The 22,590-nt window shown below is 47.4% G+C and overlaps 1 protein-coding gene across 1 annotated transcript in view; it reads right to left on the reverse strand.

The window, feature by feature from the left end:
• Window positions 1-22,590, reverse strand: part of LOC120019360 (MAM domain-containing glycosylphosphatidylinositol anchor protein 2-like) — a 261,309-nt gene that overhangs the window by 163,137 nt on the left and 75,582 nt on the right. Inside the window, exons 5-6 of the mRNA XM_038962652.1 lie at window positions 18,321-18,459; window positions 13,516-13,785 (exon numbers count right to left, since the gene is read on the reverse strand). Of these exons, the coding sequence (XP_038818580.1) occupies window positions 13,516-13,785; window positions 18,321-18,459 (409 nt within the window). The remainder of the gene's footprint in view (window positions 1-13,515; window positions 13,786-18,320; window positions 18,460-22,590) is intronic.

The following is a 22,590-nucleotide window of genomic DNA, read 5'->3' on the forward strand; positions in this document are numbered from 1 at the left end:
CTGCTACCTGTCCCCTCTCCTCTAGTCTACTTGCTACCAACCTCCTTTCCTCTTTCTAGTCTACCTGCTACCGCCTCTCCTCACATCGCTCCTCTAGTCTACCTGCTACCTACCTCCTCTCCTCTCCTGTCTCGTCTAGTCTACCTGCTACCTTCTCTCCTTTCCTCTCTCCTCTAGTCTACCTGCTACCTACCTCCTCTCCTCGCCCCTCTCCTCTAGTCTACTTGCTACCTACCTCCACTCCTCTAGTCTACCTGATACCTCCTCTCTACTTTCCTCTCTCCTCTAGTCTACCTGATACCTCCTCTCTACTTTCCTCTCTCCTCTAGTCTACCTGATACCCCCTCTCTACTTTCCTCTCTCCTCTAGTCTACCTGCTGCCTCCTCTCCTTTCTCATCTAGTCTACCTGCTGCCTCCTCTCCTTTCTCATCTAGTCTACCTGCTGCCTCCTCTCCTTTCTCATCTAGTCTACCTGCTACCTCCTCTCCTTTCTCATCTAGTCTACCTGCTACCTCCTCTCCTTTCTCATCTAGTCTACCTGCTGCCTCCTCTCCTTTCTCATCTAGTCTACCTGCTACCTCCTCTCCTTTCTCATCTAGTCTACCTGCTACCTCCTCTCCTTTCTCATCTAGTCTACCTGTTGCCTCCTCTCCTTTCTCATCTAGTCTACCTGTTGCCTCCTCTCCTTTCTCATCTAGTCTACCTGCTGCCGCCTCTCCTTTCTCCTCTAGTCTACCTGCTACCAACCTCCTCGCTCCTCTCTCCTCTAGTCTACATGCTACTTACATTCTCTCTCCTCACCTCTCTCCTCTAGTCTACCTTCTGCCTCCTCTCCACTCTCCTCAAGTCTACCTGCTACCTGTCCCCTCTCCTCTAGTCTACTTGCTACCAACCTCCTTTCCTCTTTCTAGTCTACCTGCTACCGCCTCTCCTCACATCGCTCCTCTAGTCTACCTGCTACCTACCTCCTCTCCTCTCCTGTCTCGTCTAGTCTACCTGCTACCTTCTCTCCTTTCCTCTCTCCTCTAGTCTACCTGCTACCTACCTCCTCTCCTCGCCCCTCTCCTCTAGTCTACTTGCTACCTACCTCCACTCCTCTAGTCTACCTGATACCTCCTCTCTACTTTCCTCTCTCCTCTAGTCTACCTGATACCCCCTCTCTACTTTCCTCTCTCCTCTAGTCTACCTGCTGCCTCCTCTCCTTTCTCATCTAGTCTACCTGCTGCCTCCTCTCCTTTCTCATCTAGTCTACCTGCTGCCTCCTCTCCTTTCTCATCTAGTCTACCTGCTGCCTCCTCTCCTTTCTGATCTAGTCTACCTGCTGCCTCCTCTCCTTTCTGATCTAGTCTACCTGCTACCTCCTCTCCTTTCTCATCAAGTCTACCTGCTACCTCCTCTCCTTTCTCATCTAGTCTACCTGCTACCTCCTCTCCTTTCTCATCTAGTCTACCTCCTCTCCTCTCCTGTCTCGTCTAGTCTACCTGCTACCTTCTCTCCTTTCCTCTCTCCTCTAGTCTACCTGCTACCTACCTCCTCTCCTCGCCCCTCTCCTCTAGTCTACTTGCTACCTACCTCCACTCCTCTAGTCTACCTGATACCTCCTCTCTACTTTCCTCTCTCCTCTAGTCTACCTGATACCTCCTCTCTACTTTCCTCTCTCCTCTAGTCTACCTGATACCCCCTCTCTACTTTCCTCTCTCCTCTAGTCTACCTGCTGCCTCCTCTCCTTTCTCATCTAGTCTACCTGCTACCTCCTCTCCTTTCTCATCTAGTCTACCTGCTACCTCCTCTCCTTTCTCATCTAGTCTACCTGCTGCCTCCTCTCCTTTCTCATCTAGTCTACCTGCTACCTCCTCTCCTTTCTCATCTAGTCTACCTGCTACCTCCTCTCCTTTCTCATCTAGTCTACCTGTTGCCTCCTCTCCTTTCTCATCTAGTCTACCTGTTGCCTCCTCTCCTTTCTCATCTAGTCTACCTGCTGCCGCCTCTCATTTCTCATCTAGTCTACCTGCTACCAACCTCCTCGCTCCTCTCTCCTCTAGTCTACATGCTACTTACATTCTCTCTCCTCACCTCTCTCCTCTAGTCTACCTTCTGCCTCCTCTCCACTCTCCTCAAGTCTACCTGCTACCTGTCCCCTCTCCTCTAGTCTACTTGCTACCAACCTCCTTTCCTCTTTCTAGTCTACCTGCTACCGCCTCTCCTCACATCGCTCCTCTAGTCTACCTGCTACCTACCTCCTCTCCTCTCCTGTCTCGTCTAGTCTACCTGCTACCTTCTCTCCTTTCCTCTCTCCTCTAGTCTACCTGCTACCTACCTCCTCTCCTCGCCCCTCTCCTCTAGTCTACTTGCTACCTACCTCCACTCCTCTAGTCTACCTGATACCTCCTCTCTACTTTCCTCTCTCCTCTAGTCTACCTGATACCTCCTCTCTACTTTCCTCTCTCCTCTAGTCTACCTGATACCCCCTCTCTACTTTCCTCTCTCCTCTAGTCTACCTGCTACCTCCTCTCCTTTCTCATCTAGTCTACCTGCTACCTCCTCTCCTTTCTCATCTAGTCTACCTGTTGCCTCCTCTCCTTTCTCATCTAGTCTACCTGCTGCCGCCTCTCCTTTCTCATCTAGTCTACCTGCTGCCGCCTCTCCTTTCTCATCTAGTCTACCTGCTACCTCCTCTCCTTTCTCATCTAGTCTACCTGCTACCTCCTCTCCTTTCTCATCTAGTCTACCTGCTGCCTCCTCTCCTTTCTCATCTAGTCTACCTGCTGCCTCCTCTCCTTTCTCATCTAGTCTACCTGCTGCCTCCTCTCCTTTCTGATCTAGTCTACCTGCTACCTCCTCTCCTTTCTCATCTAGTCTACCTCCTCTCCTCTCCTGTCTCGTCTAGTCTACCTGCTATCTTCTCTCCTTTCCTCTCTCCTCTAGTCTACCTGCTACCTACCTCCTCTCCTCGCCCCTCTCCTCTAGTCTACTTGCTACCTACCTCCACTCCTCTAGTCTACCTGATACCGCCTCTCTACTTTCCTCTCTCCTCTAGTCTACCTGATACCTCCTCTCTACTTTCCTCTCTCCTCTAGTCTACCTGATACCCCCTCTCTACTTTCCTCTCTCCTCTAGTCTACCTGCTGCCTCCTCTCCTTTCTCATCTAGTCTACCTGCTGCCTCCTCTCCTTTGTCATCTAGTCTACCTGCTACCTCCTCTCCTTTCTCATCTAGTCTACCTGCTACCTCCTCTCCTTTCACATCTAGTCTACCTGCTGCCGCCTCTCCTTTCTCATCTAGTCTACCTGCTACCTCCTCTCCTTTCTCATCTAGTCTACCTGCTACCTCCTCTCCTTTCTCATCTAGTCTACCTGTTGCCTCCTCTCCTTTCACATCTAGTCTACCTGCTGCCGCCTCTCCTTTCTCATCTAGTCTACCTGCTACCTCCTCTCCTTTCTCCTCTAGTCTACCTGCTACCAACCTCCTCGCTCCTCTCTCCTCTAGTCTACATGCTACTTACATTCTCTCTCCTCACCTCTCTCCTCTAGTCTACCTTCTGCCTCCTCTCCACTCTCCTCAAGTCTACCTGCTACCTGTCCCCTCTCCTCTAGTCTACTTGCTACCAACCTCCTTTCCTCTTTCTAGTCTACCTGCTACCGCCTCTCCTCACATCGCTCCTCTAGTCTACCTGCTACCTACCTCCTCTCCTCTCCTGTCTCGTCTAGTCTACCTGCTACCTACCTCCTCTCCTCGCCCCTCTCCTCTAGTCTACTTGCTACCTACCTCCACTCCTCTAGTCTACCTGATACCTCCTCTCTACTTTCCTCTCTCCTCTAGTCTACCTGATACCTCCTCTCTACTTTCCTCTCTCCTCTAGTCTACCTGATACCCCCTCTCTACTTTCCTCTCTCCTCTAGTCTACCTGCTGCCTCCTCTCCTTTCTCATCTAGTCTACCTGCTGCCTCCTCTCCTTTCTCATCTAGTCTACCTGCTGCCTCCTCTCCTTTCTCATCTAGTCTACCTGCTACCTCCTCTCCTTTCTCATCTAGTCTACCTGCTGCCTCCTCTCCTTTCTCATCTAGTCTACCTGATACCTCCTCTCTACTTTCCTCTCTCCTCTAGTCTACCTGATACCTCCTCTCTACTTTCCTCTCTCCTCTAGTCTACCTGATACCTCCTCTCTACTTTCCTCTCTCCTCTAGTCTACCTGATACCCCCTCTCTACTTTCCTCTCTCCTCTAGTCTACCTGCTGCCTCCTCTCCTTTCTCATCTAGTCTACCTGCTCCCTCCTCTCCTTTCTCATCTAGTCTACCTGCTGCCGCCTCTCCTTTCTCATCTAGTCTACCTGCTACCTCCTCTCCTTTCTCATCTAGTCTACCTGCTACCTCCTCTCCTTTCTCATCTAGTCTACCTGTTGCCTCCTCTCCTTTCTCATCTAGTCTACCTGCTGCCGCCTCTCCTTTCTCATCTAGTCTACCTGCTGCCGCCTCTCCTTTCTCATCTAGTCTACCTGCTACCTCCTCTCCTTTCTCATCTAGTCTACCTGCTACCTCCTCTCCTTTCTCATCTAGTCTACCTGCTGCCTCCTCTCCTTTCTCATCTAGTCTACCTGCTGCCTCCTCTCCTTTCTCATCTAGTCTACCTGCTGCCTCCTCTCCTTTCTGATCTAGTCTACCTGCTACCTCCTCTCCTTTCTCATCTAGTCTACCTCCTCTCCTCTCCTGTCTCGTCTAGTCTACCTGCTACCTTCTCTCCTTTCCTCTCTCCTCTAGTCTACCTGCTACCTACCTCCTCTCCTCGCCCCTCTCCTCTAGTCTACTTGCTACCTACCTCCACTCCTCTAGTCTACCTGATACCGCCTCTCTACTTTCCTCTCTCCTCTAGTCTACCTGATACCTCCTCTCTACTTTCCTCTCTCCTCTAGTCTACCTGATACCCCCTCTCTACTTTCCTCTCTCCTCTAGTCTACCTGCTGCCTCCTCTCCTTTCTCATCTAGTCTACCTGCTGCCTCCTCTCCTTTCTCATCTAGTCTACCTGCTGCCTCCTCTCCTTTCTCATCTAGTCTACCTCCTCTCCTCTCCTGTCTCGTCTAGTCTACCTGCTACCTTCTCTCCTTTCCTCTCTCCTCTAGTCTACCTGCTACCTACCTCCTCTCCTCGCCCCTCTCCTCTAGTCTACTTGCTACCTACCTCCACTCCTCTAGTCTACCTGATACCGCCTCTCTACTTTCCTCTCTCCTCTAGTCTACCTGATACCTCCTCTCTACTTTCCTCTCTCCTCTAGTCTACCTGATACCCCCTCTCTACTTTCCTCTCTCCTCTAGTCTACCTGCTGCCTCCTCTCCTTTCTCATCTAGTCTACCTGCTGCCTCCTCTCCTTTCTCATCTAGTCTACCTGCTGCCTCCTCTCCTTTGTCATCTAGTCTACCTGCTACCTCCTCTCCTTTCTCATCTAGTCTACCTGCTACCTCCTCTCCTTTCTCATCTAGTCTACCTGTTGCCTCCTCTCCTTTCACATCTAGTCTACCTGCTGCCGCCTCTCCTTTCTCATCTAGTCTACCTGCTACCTCCTCTCCTTTCTCATCTAGTCTACCTGTTGCCTCCTCTCCTTTCACATCTAGTCTACCTGCTGCCGCCTCTCCTTTCTCATCTAGTCTACCTGCTACCTCCTCTCCTTTCTCCTCTAGTCTACCTGCTACCAACCTCCTCGCTCCTCTCTCCTCTAGTCTACATGCTACTTACATTCTCTCTCCTCACCTCTCTCCTCTAGTCTACCTTCTGCCTCCTCTCCACTCTCCTCAAGTCTACCTGCTACCTGTCCCCTCTCCTCTAGTCTACTTGCTACCAACCTCCTTTCCTCTTTCTAGTCTACCTGCTACCGCCTCTCCTCACATCGCTCCTCTAGTCTACCTGCTACCTACCTCCTCTCCTCTCCTGTCTCGTCTAGTCTACCTGCTACCTACCTCCTCTCCTCGCCCCTCTCCTCTAGTCTACTTGCTACCTACCTCCACTCCTCTAGTCTACCTGATACCTCCTCTCTACTTTCCTCTCTCCTCTAGTCTACCTGATACCTCCTCTCTACTTTCCTCTCTCCTCTAGTCTACCTGATACCCCCTCTCTACTTTCCTCTCTCCTCTAGTCTACCTGCTGCCTCCTCTCCTTTCTCATCTAGTCTACCTGCTGCCTCCTCTCCTTTCTCATCTAGTCTACCTGCTGCCTCCTCTCCTTTCTCATCTAGTCTACCTGCTACCTCCTCTCCTTTCTCATCTAGTCTACCTGCTGCCTCCTCTCCTTTCTCATCTAGTCTACCTGATACCTCCTCTCTACTTTCCTCTCTCCTCTAGTCTACCTGATACCTCCTCTCTACTTTCCTCTCTCCTCTAGTCTACCTGATACCTCCTCTCTACTTTCCTCTCTCCTCTAGTCTACCTGATACCCCCTCTCTACTTTCCTCTCTCCTCTAGTCTACCTGCTGCCTCCTCTCCTTTCTCATCTAGTCTACCTGCTCCCTCCTCTCCTTTCTCATCTAGTCTACCTGCTGCCGCCTCTCCTTTCTCATCTAGTCTACCTGCTACCTCCTCTCCTTTCTCATCTAGTCTACCTGCTACCTCCTCTCCTTTCTCATCTAGTCTACCTGCTACCTCCTCTCCTTTCTCATCTAGTCTACCTGCTACCTCCTCTCCTTTCTCATCTAGTCTACCTGCTAACTCCTCTCCTTTCTCATCTAGTCTACCTGTTGCCTCCTCTCCTTTCTGATCTAGTCTACCTGCTACCTCCTCTCCTTTCTCATCAAGTCTACCTGCTACCTCCTCTCCTTTCTCATCTAGTCTACCTGCTACCTCCTCTCCTTTCTCATCTAGTCTACCTCCTCTCCTCTCCTGTCTCGTCTAGTCTACCTGCTACCTTCTCTCCTTTCCTCTCTCCTCTAGTCTACCTGCTACCTACCTCCTCTCCTCGCCCCTCTCCTCTAGTCTACTTGCTACCTACCTCCACTCCTCTAGTCTACCTGATACCTCCTCTCTACTTTCCTCTCTCCTCTAGTCTACCTGATACCTCCTCTCTACTTTCCTCTCTCCTCTAGTCTACCTGATACCCCCTCTCTACTTTCCTCTCTCCTCTAGTCTACCTGCTGCCTCCTCTCCTTTCTCATCTAGTCTACCTGCTGCCTCCTCTCCTTTCTCATCTAGTCTACCTGCTACCTCCTCTCCTTTCTCATCTAGTCTACCTGCTACCTCCTCTCCTTTCTCATCTAGTCTACCTGCTGCCTCCTCTCCTTTCTCATCTAGTCTACCTGCTACCTCCTCTCCTTTCTCATCTAGTCTACCTGCTACCTCCTCTCCTTTCTCATCTAGTCTACCTGTTTCCTCCTCTCCTTTCTCATCTAGTCTACCTGTTGCCTCCTCTCCTTTCTCATCTAGTCTACCTGCTGCCGCCTCTCCTTTCTCCTCTAGTCTACCTGCTACCAACCTCCTCGCTCCTCTCTCCTCTAGTCTACATGCTACTTACATTCTCTCTCCTCACCTCTCTCCTCTAGTCTACCTTCTGCCTCCTCTCCACTCTCCTCAAGTCTACCTGCTACCTGTCCCCTCTCCTCTAGTCTACTTGCTACCAACCTCCTTTCCTCTTTCTAGTCTACCTGCTACCGCCTCTCCTCACATCGCTCCTCTAGTCTACCTGCTACCTACCTCCTCTCCTCTCCTGTCTCGTCTAGTCTACCTGCTACCTTCTCTCCTTTCCTCTCTCCTCTAGTCTACCTGATACCTCCTCTCTACTTTCCTCTCTCCTCTAGTCTACCTGATACCCCCTCTCTACTTTCCTCTCTCCTCTAGTCTACCTGCTGCCTCCTCTCCTTTCTCATCTAGTCTACCTGCTGCCTCCTCTCCTTTCTCATCTAGTCTACCTGCTGCCTCCTCTCCTTTGTCATCTAGTCTACCTGCTACCTCCTCTCCTTTCTCATCTAGTCTACCTGCTACCTCCTCTCCTTTCTCATCTAGTCTACCTGCTACCTCCTCTCCTTTCTCATCTAGTCTACCTGTTGCCTCCTCTCCTTTCTCATCTAGTCTACCTGCTGCCGCCTCTCCTTTCTCATCTAGTCTACCTGCTGCCGCCTCTCCTTTCTCATCTAGTCTACCTGCTACCTCCTCTCCTTTCTCATCTAGTCTACCTGCTGCCTCCTCTCCTTTCTCATCTAGTCTACCTGCTGCCTCCTCTCCTTTCTCATCTAGTCTACCTGCTACCTCCTCTCCTTTCTCATCTAGTCTACCTGCTGCCTCCTCTCCTTTCTCATCTAGTCTACCTGCTACCTCCTCTCCTTTCTCATCTAGTCTACCTGCTACCTCCTCTCCTTTCTCATCTAGTCTACCTGCTACCTCCTCTCCTTTCTCATCTAGTCTACCTGCTGCCTCCTCTCCTTTCTCATCTAGTCTACCTGCTACCTCCTCTCCTTTCTCATCTAGTCTACCTGCTGCCTTCTCTCCTTTCTCATCTAGTCTACCTACTGCCTCCTCTCCTTTCTCGCCTAGTCTACCTGCTACCTCCTCTCCTCTCTCCTATAGTCTATTTTCTGCCTCCTCTCCACGCTCCTCGAGTCTACATGCTACCTACCTCCTCTCCTCCAGTCCACCTGCTACCTACCTCCACTCCTCTAGCCTACCTGATACCTCCTCTCTTCTTTCCTCTCTCCTATAGTCTACCTTCTACCTCTCCTCTGTCCTCCAGTCTACCTGCTGCATCCTCTCCTCTCTCCTCTAGTCTACCTGCTACCTACCTGCTCTCCTCTCTCGTCTAGTCTAACTGCTACCTACCTCCTCTCCTCTAGTCTACCTGCTACCTACCTCCTCTCCTCTAGTCTACCTGATACCTACCTCCTCTCCTCTAGTCTACCTGATACCTACCTCCTCTCCTCTAGTCTACCTGATACCTACCTCCTCTCCTCTAGTCTACCTGCTACCTACCTCCTTACCTCTAGTCTACCTGCTACCTACCTCATCCCCTCTAGTCTACCTGCTACCTACCTCCTCTCCTCTAGTCTACCTGCTACCTACCTCCTCTCCTCTAGTCTACCTGATACCTACCACCTCTCCTCTAGTCTACCTGCTACCTACCTCCTCTCCTCTAGTCTACCTGATACCTACCTCCTCTCCTCTAGTCTACCTGATACCTACCTCCTCTCCTCTAGTCTACCTGCTACCTACCTCATCTCTTCTAGTCTACCTGCTACCTACCTCCTCTACTCTAGTCTACCTGATACCTACCTCCTTACCTCTAGTCTACCTGACATCTACTACCTCTCCTCTAGTCTACCTGCTACCTACCTCCTCTCCTCTAGTCTACCTGCTACCTACCTCCTCTCCTCTAGTCTACCTGATACCTACCTCCTCTCCTCTAGTCTACCTGCTACCTACCTCCTCTCCTCTAGTCTACCTGATACATACCTCCTCTCCTCTAGTCTACCTGATACCTACCTCCTCTCCTCTAGTCTACCTGATACCTACCTCCTCTCCTCTAGTCTACCTGATACCTATCTCCTCTCCTCTAGTCTACCTGCTACCTACCTCCTCTCCTCTAGTCTACCTGATACCTACCTCCTCTCCTCTAGTCTACCTGTTACCTACCTCCTCTCCTCTAGTCTACCTGCTACCTACCTCCTCTCCTCTAGTCTACCTGCTACCTACCTCCTCTCCTCTAGTCTACCTGATACCTACCTCCTCTCCTCTAGTCTACCTGTTACCTACCTCCTCTCCTCTAGTCTACCTGCTACCTACCTCCTCTCCTCTAGTCTACCTGCTACCTACCTCCTCTCCTCTAGTCTACCTGATACATACCTCCTCTCCTCTAGTCTACCTGATACCTCCCTCCTCTCCTCTAGTCTACCTGATACCTACCTCCTCTCCTCTAGTCTACCTGCTACCTACCTCCTCTCCTCTAGTCAACCTGCTACCTACCTCCTCTCCTCTAGTCTACCTGTTACCTACCTCCTCTCCTCTAGTCTACCTGCTACCTACCTCCTCTCCTCTAGTCTACCTGATACATACCTCCTCTCCTCTAGTCTACCTGCTACCTACCTCCTCTCCTCTAGTCTACCTGCTACCTACCTCCTCTCCTCTAGTCTACCTGCTACCTACCTCCTCTCCTCTAGTCTACCTGCTACCTACCTCCTCTCCTCTAGTCTACCTGCTACCTACCTCCTCTCCTCTAGTCTACCTGATACCTACCTCCTCTCCTCTAGTCTACCTGATACCTACCTCCTCTCCTCTAGTCTACCTGCTACCTACCTCCTCTCCTCTAGTCTACCTGCTACCTACCTCCTCTCCTCTAGTCTACCTGATACCTACCTGCTCTCCTCTAGTCTACCTGCTACCTACCTGCTCTCCTCTAGTCTACCTGCTACCTACCTCCTCTCCTCTAGTCTACCTGTTACCTACCTCCTCTCCTCTAGTCTACCTGTTACCTACCTCCTCTCCTCTAGTCTACCTGTTACCTACCTCCTCTCCTCTAGTCTACCTGCTACCTACCTCCTCTCCTCTAGTCTACCTGATACATACCTCCTCTCCTCTAGTCTACCTGCTACCTACCTGCTCTCCTCTAGTCTACCTGCTACCTACCTCCTCTCCTCTAGTCTACCTGTTACCTACCTCCTCTCCTCTAGTCTACCTGTTACCTACCTCCTCTCCTCTAGTCTACCTGTTACCTACCTCCTCTCAGTGACGTTAGAAAGGGTAAAAACATACAGGGGACAAAGACATTAGTACCAGTCCCCAGCCAAACAGACCTCCGGCACACACACACCGTCCAACCCCGGACCCCGGACCCCCACCACACACCCCTTTCTGATTATGATCACACACCCATTCACACCCTGCCTCCACACGTTAATGCTCACACACACTCACACACACAGTGACACATGCCAATGTATGAATGGAGACGAGTGACATGCCATTGATACTGTGAATGACCTTGTGGTTGACCTCTGCGTTAATTGACAAGTTCAGTCAGCGGCCAGCAGGACACACACATGCACTCCGCTGCCCAACTCTGCAGTCTGTCTGCCAGGTCACGTCCATCCGGACCATTACATTTGTCATTTATAAATGGAAATATATGCGTCTCAGGACAACAATTTATTCCAGAGCACATTTGATAAGAGTCATTCACATGTTGATTTACACGCTAAAAGCCAGTTTGTTACAAGTCACGTCATGAGTGGGTTGTTTTTCTTAACAAACTGTCTACATAACATCAGCGGGAGGGAGGCCCACGATGAAACCTATTGCAGGTGTTCTGTGTTATTAATATCAGTGTTATTAATAACACAGAACAGCCTTTACAGAGTGTGTAGGGCCTGGGTGAGTGTGTTTGGGGGGAGGTTGTGCCTATGCATGTGTGTGTGTGTGTGTGTGTTCACTGACTGGAATGTCTGATGTATCCTTTGGAGTCGTCTGGAAAGAAGAAAGTCCTGGAGGAATTGTCAGGCGAAGCAACGAGACGACAAAACGACGAGACGACGACAGAACATCAGAACATTGTTTGATTCTCAATGTTTGATACCTCCAGCACCAGTCACTTCCCCACATCACACACCCGCAAATCAAACCGCTTTAAAAATGCACAAGGATGAAACGCACAAGGATGCAACGTTCACGCACACACACACACACACATGTACCTTGCAGCGAACACATTCTCTAACGAATAGACCTTGTGTTGACAGAGGCCGAGAACAGCTCTCATCCATTGGAGAACAGCTCTCATCCATTGTCCAGGTCATTGTGTCACTAAAGTGTCCTTTTGTTGCCAAACATAGTCCTGAGATCTGGGGTCTGCACTTGGAGACGTGTCTCGTTCTGTTAATGCATTAAAGGGTCATGGCAGTAGAGCTGTGGTGAGCCAACAGCATGCTGAGCCGTTGCAGGGGGCAAACTAAACACACACACACACACACACACACACACACACACACACACACACACAAAGCACTGTAGGAGGGGGTGAGCCAGTCCGGCTGGTGGGACAGCATGGGCAGAAACGCCACCATCTGCTGAGGACAGATCTGTGAAAAACAGACAGCCCCTTTGGCATCACCCGCATGAGAGGGCTTCTCAAGGACTAGGGGTGTGATCAACAACCTCACACAAACATGCACACACGCACACGCACACGCACACACACGCACACACATACACACACATACACACACAAATACATAAAACATAAACTAACACACATATTGTGTCATATCTGTTCACATGCACACACACATATGCACACACACACAGACAAATGCGTGCACACACATACACACATGCACACGCACACACACCACCACTATCCTAACCAGCTGTCATATTCAGCATGTCCAAATGCACTGTGCTAAGGTTTGTCCTACTTCACTGCTGCCTTCCCAGTTTCTGGGACCTCATATTTAATAGGCAGCACAGTCTTCCACTCAATATTATACCAATTCACCACAACATTAGACTTTTGTATAAATCAAACTGCTATACGAACACCGATGGCTCCTCCAAAGACAAGTTAACTATTGGCTGCTCCATGTGTCAATTACCTTGAGGGGAAGAGCCTTGAAAACTAAGGCTTCATCCCATTGGCTGCTCCCAAAGGCAAGTCTACAATTATTGACTGTTCCATGGGTTAATTACCACGAGGGGAAGAGCCTTGGACACTAAGTCCTTATCCCAGTTGATAGCCAAACAGCCTGCAGTGCCTTCAGCTAGACTGCCTTGGCTTAATGACTCTAATTGGCCTGTTAATAAGTCTCTTTAATGAGTGGTTTCACATGCATCCCCATTCTTTGGGCTTCGCCCCTGTATGTGCTATGAGGATATAGTCTTTATGTGTCGCCAGCTGGCGCTGTATGTTGTAGGATCAATATTCTAAGGTAACATCCACAATGAGATCTGTCAATCGTTGTAACATTATGCTAACATACTGCAGTAACCATTCCTGTCATTTGAATGGTGAAAATCTGATATGAAAAGTTACAAAATTAATTTAGAGGTGCATGAATTTAAATATGCAATGCTTTCCATCTATTATGTTACTTAACGATGAAAGCTCCTTGAATCTCAATCAATCAGAGAAGATTACTTCTGGCAGCACTGCCGCAAAAAAAGATGTTGGCTCTTAGATGGCATCCACCACACTTTCTCCCATTTAACCAGTAGATACAGTTATTATTTTGGGGGGAATGGGTTTGGTATATCTTTGTATGCATTTATTCGATTGTTTTGTTTTGTACCTGTACCTCTCTGAAAAAGAAAAATGACAAAACTGAATAAAAAGTTGCCCCCACCCAAAAAAACAACAGATATAGCCCATGAGTAGCCTGAGTGGGACTCAAATGTCTGACCATGCATCTGTCAGTCCATCACAGTCCATGTCATTACACCAAGACGTTGGAACCTCTTGACATGGCCGACCGTGATGTTCTAAAGATTATACTTTATATTATATGTTAGACCTACACCAACACCCAGCCCTGATCCCCTCTCCCTCCCTCCCTCCCTCTCACCTCTGACCACTATCGTGGTAGACTTCTTGGCCGGGTTGCCCACGTTGTTAGTGGCCAGACAGCTGTATACACCAGCCTCGTCTGAGGTGATGGCCGGCAGGGTGAGTGTTCCACCCTTTACCACACTTTTCTCAGGCAGGCTGTCGGAGCTGCTGACCCAGCTCAGCGTTGGTTTGGGCTCCCCACCCGTAGTGATACATACCAGGGACACCGTCTGGCCAGGGTTCACCACGATGGGGTCTTCCACTAGCAGCTTGATGGACGGAGACACTGGAGAGGAAGAGGTTAGAGGTTTGGTGTTTTCTTATATACTTTATGGTGCATGTCTTGTTGGTGAGATCGAAGACCAACCTGTCTTGTTGGTGAGTTTGAAGACAATTCTGTCTTGTTGTTGGGTTTGAAGACTAATCTGTGTTGTTGGTGAGCTTGAAGACTAATCTGTCTTGTTGGTGAGTTTGGAGACTAATCTGTCTTGTTGGTGAGTTTGGAGACTAATCTGTCTTGTTGGTGAGTTTGAAGACTAACCTGTCTTGTTGGTGAGTTTGGAGACTAATCTGTCTTGTTGGTGAGTTTGAAGACTAACCTGTCTTGTTGGTGAGTTTGGAGACTAATCTGTCTTGTTGGTGAGTTTGGAGACTAATCTGTCTTGTTGGTGAGTTTGGAGACTAATCTGTCTTGTTGGTGAGTTTGTAGACTAATCTGTCTTGTTGGTGAGTTTGTAGACTAATCTGTCTTGTTGGTGAGTTTGGAGACTAACCTGTCTTGTTGGTGAGTTTGGAGACTGACGTGTCTTGTTGGTAAACGTGATTTATGCTTGATCCGGCAATGCAGTGCCGAGGATCCATACGAAGGATGTGATGCAATTGCGGAGCCTTCGGAGGCCAAATCAAGCTCCTTACTGAAATGCTGTGCGTCTCCCAAATTTTGTTACAATGCAAAGGGCTCTGCATAGCACCGTATAGCTCTGCACTAACATAATTGGTTAATGGTAGGTGGGGGATGTACATCCTGTATAAACACCAACTGACTTATTTGACAACTTCCTTCACAACAAACATGGAGAACCTTGATGAAAGGCTATCAGAACAAGTTTGCAAATATCAACATCTTGATGATACCTAATGTTGGGATGCGAAAATGAGTTTGAACTCCTGGAAAGAGGTTGGGGAGGTAATGGGGATAGATGTGGTAAAAAGGTATTGTGACAGTCCCACAATGTGCTTACTAAAGTCTGATTTGGATATATTTGGATGTTTTCACTGCATAACGTTTAGAAGTTGTCCCTTTTCAGATTTAGAAGAAGTGACAGCTAAATGCTAACTCCTGTCCGTATAAGCTGGTAGCATAGCTAGCATACATAAATCAGTGGTGGTAGTCAAAGTCGTTTTCAACTGTAATGCAGCTGATTGGTGATGATGACAAACATGTATTGGGGTTGACATCAATACAAGTATTGATTTTTACCTCAGCATAGTGTAAAATACACATAGCCTAAATGTAGGCTAATTTTGCTGACGGTCAAAGAGGAGATTCCGGATCTTTCCTTCATGAGATCATTCCCCAAAACGTTTCCATGGCATTTCCATTGTTTTGGTCAAATTCTATTGAGCTCTTTACCTCATCTATGGAAGCGGAAGCTTGCCACAAGAAGTGGAGCCAGTTGCGGGACAAACTCATAAAGCACATTTTTTTTATTAAGGGTTGAAGCGGAGATGCAGGTGGGAAAATGGTGCTGTCTTTTTACGTCATGCAATCTTGGCTGTGCTCCTATGTCAAGCACTTGTCTTTTTGTTTTGCCAATTGCTCGTAATTAGCTGGCTGGCTATTGAGATTAGCCCTGAATCACTACGAGTGGTGCCTTATAAGTGGTGCCGACCAATTTATTGGATGCGTATGACAGCTCCCCGAAGTGCAAGAAGTATGAATGCTCTGACTTCTGCGGAGGCAGCATTGGTAAATGCTGTATGGCCACTGCAGATATCAGATTGACCATAAATCGGCTTTAAGTTTTAAGCTACTAACCTGCATTGCTAGTGATTTTGAAGACTAACCCCCTCTTGTTAGTGGGTTTGAAGACTAATCCCCTCTTGTTAGTGAGTTTGAAGACTAATCCCCTCTTGTTAGTGAGTTTGAAGACTAACCCCCTCTTGTTAGTGATTTTGAAGACTAACCCCCTCTTGCTAGTGAGTTTGAAGACTAATCCCCTCTTGTTAGTGGGTTTGAAGACTAACCCCCTCTTGTTAGTGGGTTTGAAGACTAACCCCCTCTTGTTAGTGAGTTTGAAGACTAACCCCCTCTTGTTAGTGATTTTGAAGACTAACCCCCTCTTGCTAGTGAGTTTGAAGACTAATCCCCTCTTGTTAGTGGGTTTGAAGACTAACCCCCTCTTGTTAGTGGGTTTGAAGACTAACCCCCTCTTGTTAGTGATTTTGAAGACTAACCCCCTCTTGTTAGTGATTTTGAAAACTAACCCCCTCTTGCTAGTGAGTTTGAACACTAATCCCCTCTTGTTAGTGGGTTTGAAGACTAACCCCCTCTTGTTAGTGATTTTGAAGACTAACCCCCTCTTGTCAGTGATTTTGAAGACTAACCCCCTCTTGTTAGTGTGTTTGGAGACTAACCCCCTCTTGTTAGTGATTTTGAAGACTAACCCCCTCTTGTTAGTGAGTTTGGAGACTAACCCCCTCTTGTTAGTGAGTTTGGAGACTAACCCCCTCTTGTTAGTGAGTTTGAAGACTAACCCCCTCTTGTTAGTGAGTTTGAAGACTAACCCCCTCTTGTTAGTGAGTTTGAAGACTAACCCCCTCTTGTTAGTGAGTTTGGAGACTAACCCCCTCTTGTTAGTGAGTTTGAAGACTAACCCCCTCTTGTTAGTGAGTTTGGAGACTAACCCCCTCTTGTTAGTGAGTTTAAAGACTAACCCCCTCTTGTTAGTGAGTTTAAAGACTAACCCCCTCTTGTTAGTGAGTTGAGACTAACCCCCTCTTGTTAGTGAGTTTAAAGACTAACCCCCTCTTGTCAGTGAGTTTGAAGACTAACCCCCTCTTGTTAGTGAGTTTAAAGACTAACCCCCTCTTGTTAGTGATTTTGAAGACTAACCCCCTCTTGTTAGTGGGTTTAAAGACTAACCCCCTCTTGTTAGTGAGTTTGAAGACTAACCCCCTCTTGTTAGTGATTTTGAAGACTAACCCCCTCTTGTTAGTGATTTTGAAGACTAACCCCCTCTTGTTAGTGAGTTTGAAAACTAACCCCCTCTTGTTAGTGATTTTGAAGACTAACCCCCTCTTGTTAGTGATTTTGAAGACTAACCCCCTCTTGTTAGTGAGTTTGAAGACTAACCCCCTCTTGTTAGTGAGTTTGAAGACTAACCCCCTCTTGTTAGTGAGTTTGAAGACTAACCCCCTCTTGTTAGTGAGTTTGGAGACTAACCCCCTCTTGTTAGTGAGTTTGAAGACTAACCCCCTCTTGTTAGTGAGTTTGGAGACTAACCCCCTCTTGTTAGTGAGTTTAAAGACTAACCCCCTCTTGTTAGTGAGTTTAAAGACTAACCCCCTCTTGTTAGTGAGTTGAGACTAACCCCCTCTTGTTAGTGAGTTTAAAGACTAACCCCCTCTTGTCAGTGAGTTTGAAGACTAACCCCCTCTTGTTAGTGAGTTTAAAGACTAACCCCCTCTTGTTAGTGATTTTGAAGACTAACCCCCTCTTGTTAGTGGGTTTAAAGACTAACCCCCTCTTGTTAGTGAGTTTGAAGACTAACCCCCTCTTGTTAGTGATTTTGAAGACTAACCCCCTCTTGTTAGTGATTTTGAAGACTAACCCCCTCTTGTTAGTGAGTTTGAAAACTAACCCCCTCTTGTTAGTGATTTTGAAGACTAACCCCCTCTTGTTAGTGATTTTGAAGACTAACCCCCTCTTGTTAGTGAGTTTGGTGACTAACCCCCTCTTATTAGTGAGTTTGGAGACTAACCCCCTCTTATTAGTGAGTTTGAAGACTAACCCCCTCTTGTTAGTGAGTTTGGAGACTAACCCCCTCTTATTAGTGATTTTGAAGACTAACCCCCTCTTGTTAGTGAGTTTGGAGACTAACCCCCTCTTATTAGTGAGTTTGGAGACTAACCCCCTCTTATTAGTGATTTTGAAGACTAACCCCCTCTTGTTAGTGAGTTTGGAGACTAACCCCCTCTTATTAGTGAGTTTGAAGACTAACCCCCTCTTGTTAGTGAGTTTGGAGACTAACCCCCTCTTATTAGTGATTTTGAAGACTAACCCCCTCTTGTTAGTGAGTTTGGAGACTAACCCCCTCTTATTAGTGAGTTTGGAGACTAACCCCCTCTTATTAGTGAGTTTGGAGACTAACCCTCTCGTGTTAGTGAGTTTGAAGACTAACATGTCTTGTTCATGACTTTGAAGACTAACCCATCTTGTTAGTGAGTTTTAGACAATATTATATTATAGTTTATGTTTGGACAGTGTAGGATGCTGGCCGGCTAGTTCTGCGAGCTATTCCCAAGGAGAGACACCACTGTTATCAGGAGGACTATTGAAGTGTGGTATGTTTTAGTCTTTGCACAGTTGTTTCATTATTTTGGCCATGTGATGTTTACTAGAATTCAGCTTTTAGATGTGAATGTGGAACATGTTTGATTTTTTTGAAGAGGACCACAATGGAAATAAGTATTTCACTTTTTTATGTTATCCTCAACAAATGTTTTTATACATTGAATCCACATTTGGGGTTCTATTGTGTTATAAATTGCAAAATTAAAAACATCAACTCTGTCTTGTTGGTGAGTTTGAAGACTGACCTGTCTTGTTGGTGAGTTTAAAGACAATGTTTCGGTCTGAAATGCCACAGACGTTCCTAACAGAAGCGATGCAGCTGTAGTTGGCATAGTCTTGAGGACGAAGGTTCTTCAGCTTCAAGATCTTCGTCTCCCCCTGCAGCTCAGATACACAATCAGAATAACACTAGTGTGAAAATGTGTGTGAATAGAATGAATACAATAATAAACACTGTTCATTTAGGGCTTTTACATTTTTCAGAAATTGCGGTTGGATGATTCCAAGTTGGATGATTCCCTCCCTTCTGATTCTGATAATCCTACAAACCAGGATTTCTCAAAAACCTGGAAAACCTTGGGACAGTTTCTGGAATGTTGCAACCCTATGCCATTCACATTTACTGTAAATCGCGGAACCAGGAACAAATCTGCATGTTTCCAAATGTAGCATAGTTCATGAACTTTACTGTAAAACAAGTCATAATACAAATCACAGTTTACCCTTATTTAATCTGTTGCGAAACCACTGTGCAGATGACACCACGGATCACACAACTTGGTCTTCACCGCTACATCACTCAACATCGGACAGCCTCACTAGAAGATTGTTCAATTTCACTGTGTGTCTGTTGTCTCCTCCACCAACACCACACAGTAGCCTGACAGACAGAGACAGTGACTCCAGACAGGCCCAGCTAGAGCCCTGTGATGGGATGTGATGAGAGTCTTTGATCTTCTTCCTCTCCACCAGGGGGTCAGATTAGGACTTCAGTCAGCCTGGCACATCAGTCCTCACAAGCCGTAATCATAGTCCTCACGAACCACAATGACAGTCCCCACAAACTCTAATCGCTCATCTCTTTCATTCTCCCCAATGATCATCAGTCTACTGCATGGCATTCAGATGTTAATTGTATTTGATTAGGGAGGGAGGGATGGACTCAGTCTGTGGCTGCAGTTGCTTTACCTTCTCCTTCTCTCTGGTTTTGGCTGATAGTGGAAGATGTGTCTGGCGGGAGGATGATTCAGAGGCCAGTTTAAAACAGTGGGAGACACATTGGAATAAAAATCAATTTGGAAGACAAGGGGGAGGAGGAAGGGAGGGAGAGAGGGATGAGGGTGGTTGGAGGAAGGAACATAGGGGGTGGGATGGACGAGGATATGAGAGAGGTTAGACGATAAAATGTGGGCAGAAAATAATGGAGATATAGAAAATACATTTAGAAGGAGGGATGGGTGAAAGAATAAGGCTTGTGTGAGAGATGTAACGGATTGGAGGGAACGATGACAAGAGGGATAAAGGTGGGTAAGAATGGGAAAGGATAGAGAGAGATAGAGGGGCTGTAAAACAGAGAAATGGATGAAGGAATTAATGAAGGAATGAAAGGGTGTTGGGGATGGCCTTATAAGGGTATATGGATAGATGAATGAAGGATGAAGAGTCTGGATGCATTGTTGGTCTGGATGCATAGACACACAGCTGTGTGATCAACACGCCCACGCCAGTAAAGCTTTCAACGGCGATGTCAACAAGACCTGGTCGCATTGTTCTAAAATGACCTCTCAACATAAGTCAGCACCATCCTTCACTCCTCTCCACCTCTAACATCATTGCTCTCTCCCTCCACTCATAATCTATAATATTAAGGAAGTCTCAATGTTCTGCTTGCCTGAGTTAGAATAAGCTGTAGACCATACTATTTACCAAAAGAGTTTTCATCTATATTTTCCATAGCTGTCTATTTACCACCACAAACACTCAACGAGCTGTATAGGGCCATAAGAAAACAAGAAAATGCTCATCCAGAGGCGGTGCAAGGAAACTGAAATTCTACCAGCATGTCACCTGTGCAACTAAAGGCAAAAAAAAAAAATTGATCACCTTTACTCCACACGCAGAAATGCATACAAAGCTCTCCCTCGCCCTCCACTTGGCAAATCTGACCATAACTTCATTCTAGACAATCTGGACCCTCTCTTTCTAAAATTGTTGCAACCCCTATTACTAGCCTGTTCAACCTCTCTTTCGTCTGAGATCCCCAAAGATTGGAAAGCTGCCGCGGTCATCCCCCTCTTCAAAGGGGGAGACACTCTAGACGCAAACTGTTATAGATCTATATCCATCCTGCTCTGCCTTTCTAAAATCTTCGAAAGCCAAGTTAACAAATAGATCACCGACCATTTCGAATCCCACCATACCTTCTCCACTATGCAATCTGGTTTCCGAGCTGGTCATGGGTGCACCTCAGCCATGCTCATGGTCCTAAACGATATCATAACCGCCATAAATAAAAGACAGTAATGTGCAGCCATCTTCATCGACCTGGCCAAGGCTTTCGACTCTGTCAATCATCGCATTCTTATCAGCAGACTCAATAGCCTTGGTTTCTCAAATGACTGCTTCGCATGGTTCACCAACTACTTCTCAGATAGAGTTCAGTGTATCAAATCGGAGGGTCTCTTGTCCGGACCTCTGGCAGTCTCTATGGGGGTGCCACAGGGTTCAATTCTCGGGCCGATTCTTTTCTCTGTATATATCAATGATGTCGCTCTTGCTGCTGGTGATTCTCTGATCCACCTCTACGCAGATGACACCATTCTGTATACATCCAGCCCTTCTTTGGACACTGTGTTAACAAACCTCCAAACGAGCTTCAATGCCATACAACACTCCTTCTGTGGCCTCCAACTGCTTTTAAATGCTACAAACCAAAATTAAATCTAGAATCGGCTTCCTATTTCTCAACAAAGCCTCCTTCACTCATGCTGCCAAACGTACCCTCGTAAAACTGACTATCCTACCGATCCTTGACTTCGGCAATGTCATTTACAAAATAGCCTCCAACACTCTACTCAGCAAACTGGATGTAGTCTATCACAGTGCCATCGGTTTTGTCACCAAAACCCCATATACTACCCACCACTGCGACCTGTATGTTCTCGTTGGCTGGCCCTTGCTACATATTCGTCGCCAAACCCACTGGCTCCAGGTCATCTATAAGTCTTTGCTATGTAAAGCCCCGCGTTATCTCAGCTCAATTGTCACCATAGCAACACCCACCCATAGCACGCGCTCCAGCAGGTATATTTCACCGGTCATCCCTAAAGCCAACACTTCCTTTGGCCACCTTTCCTTCCAGTTCTCTGCTGCCAATGACTGGAACGAATTGCAAAAATTACTGAAGTTGGAGACTTATATCTCCCTCTCTAACTTTAAGCATCAGCTGTCAGAACCTAGGCAACAACACATCCACCACACTGACCGTCAACACGACCGTCAACATGGGGGCCCCTCAGGAGTGAGAGCTAAGTCCCCTCCTGTACTCCACGTTCACCCACATCTGTGTGGCCGTGCACAACTCCAACACCATCATTAACTTTACCGACGACATGACGGTAGGCCTCATCACCAATGACGATCAGACCGCCTATAAGGAGGAGGTCTGAGAACTGGCAGGAGCTGATCGTGGACTACACAGTCAACTTTTTTTACTCATCACATACGCTGCTGCTACTGTTTATTATCTGTCACTTTCTTCCTAGTTATATGTACATATATAACTCAATTACGTCGAACCCCTGCACATCGACTTAGTACTGGTACCCCGTGTATATAGCCAAGTTATCGTTACTCATTGTGTATTTATTCATAGTTTTATTGTTATGTGTTTTACTTTTCTATTATTTCTCTATTTTCTATCTATCTGCATTGTTGGGAAGGGCCCGTAAGCATTTCACTGTTAGTCTAGACCTGTTGTTAACGAAGCATGTGACAAATAACATTTTATTTGATAACACCATCCCTCTCTCCTCTCCTCCGCCAGAGAGAAACGGTAATCTAGCATTTAGCAATGGGAAAACAAATGTGGTGGCTTCAAACATATCTCCTGATCTTCCTGTTATTCTTCTGCCCATCACAGGGAATAATGCATGCCAGGGAAGAAGAGGAGGGAGAGGAGGAGGGAAGAGAGAGGAGGAGGAGGAAGCCCTCAATGAAAGCGGGTCACTTCTTGCCTAATTACCAAGGGCATATTCCCATGCTGGGTTTGAAATGCCACCCCTGCTCTGTCCAAACGCTTGGTGGGCTGAGGGAAGATAGAGAAGAGGACAGAGGAGGAGGGAAAAGAAGAGGTGGGCTGGGAGAGGAGAAGAGAGACGAAAGGAAAGTGGGCTTGGGAAAGGAGGATGAGAGGAAGGAATTGGAGAAGAGATGGACTGAAGGGAAGAGGAGGGAAGAGAGGGAAGACAAGAGAGGAGGAGGGATCAGGACAGAGCAGGAGGAAAAATAAGACAT

The sequence above is a fragment of the Salvelinus namaycush genome, chromosome 24 (genome assembly GCF_016432855.1).
Source record: "Salvelinus namaycush isolate Seneca chromosome 24, SaNama_1.0, whole genome shotgun sequence".
Classification (NCBI taxonomy): domain Eukaryota; kingdom Metazoa; phylum Chordata; class Actinopteri; order Salmoniformes; family Salmonidae; genus Salvelinus; species Salvelinus namaycush.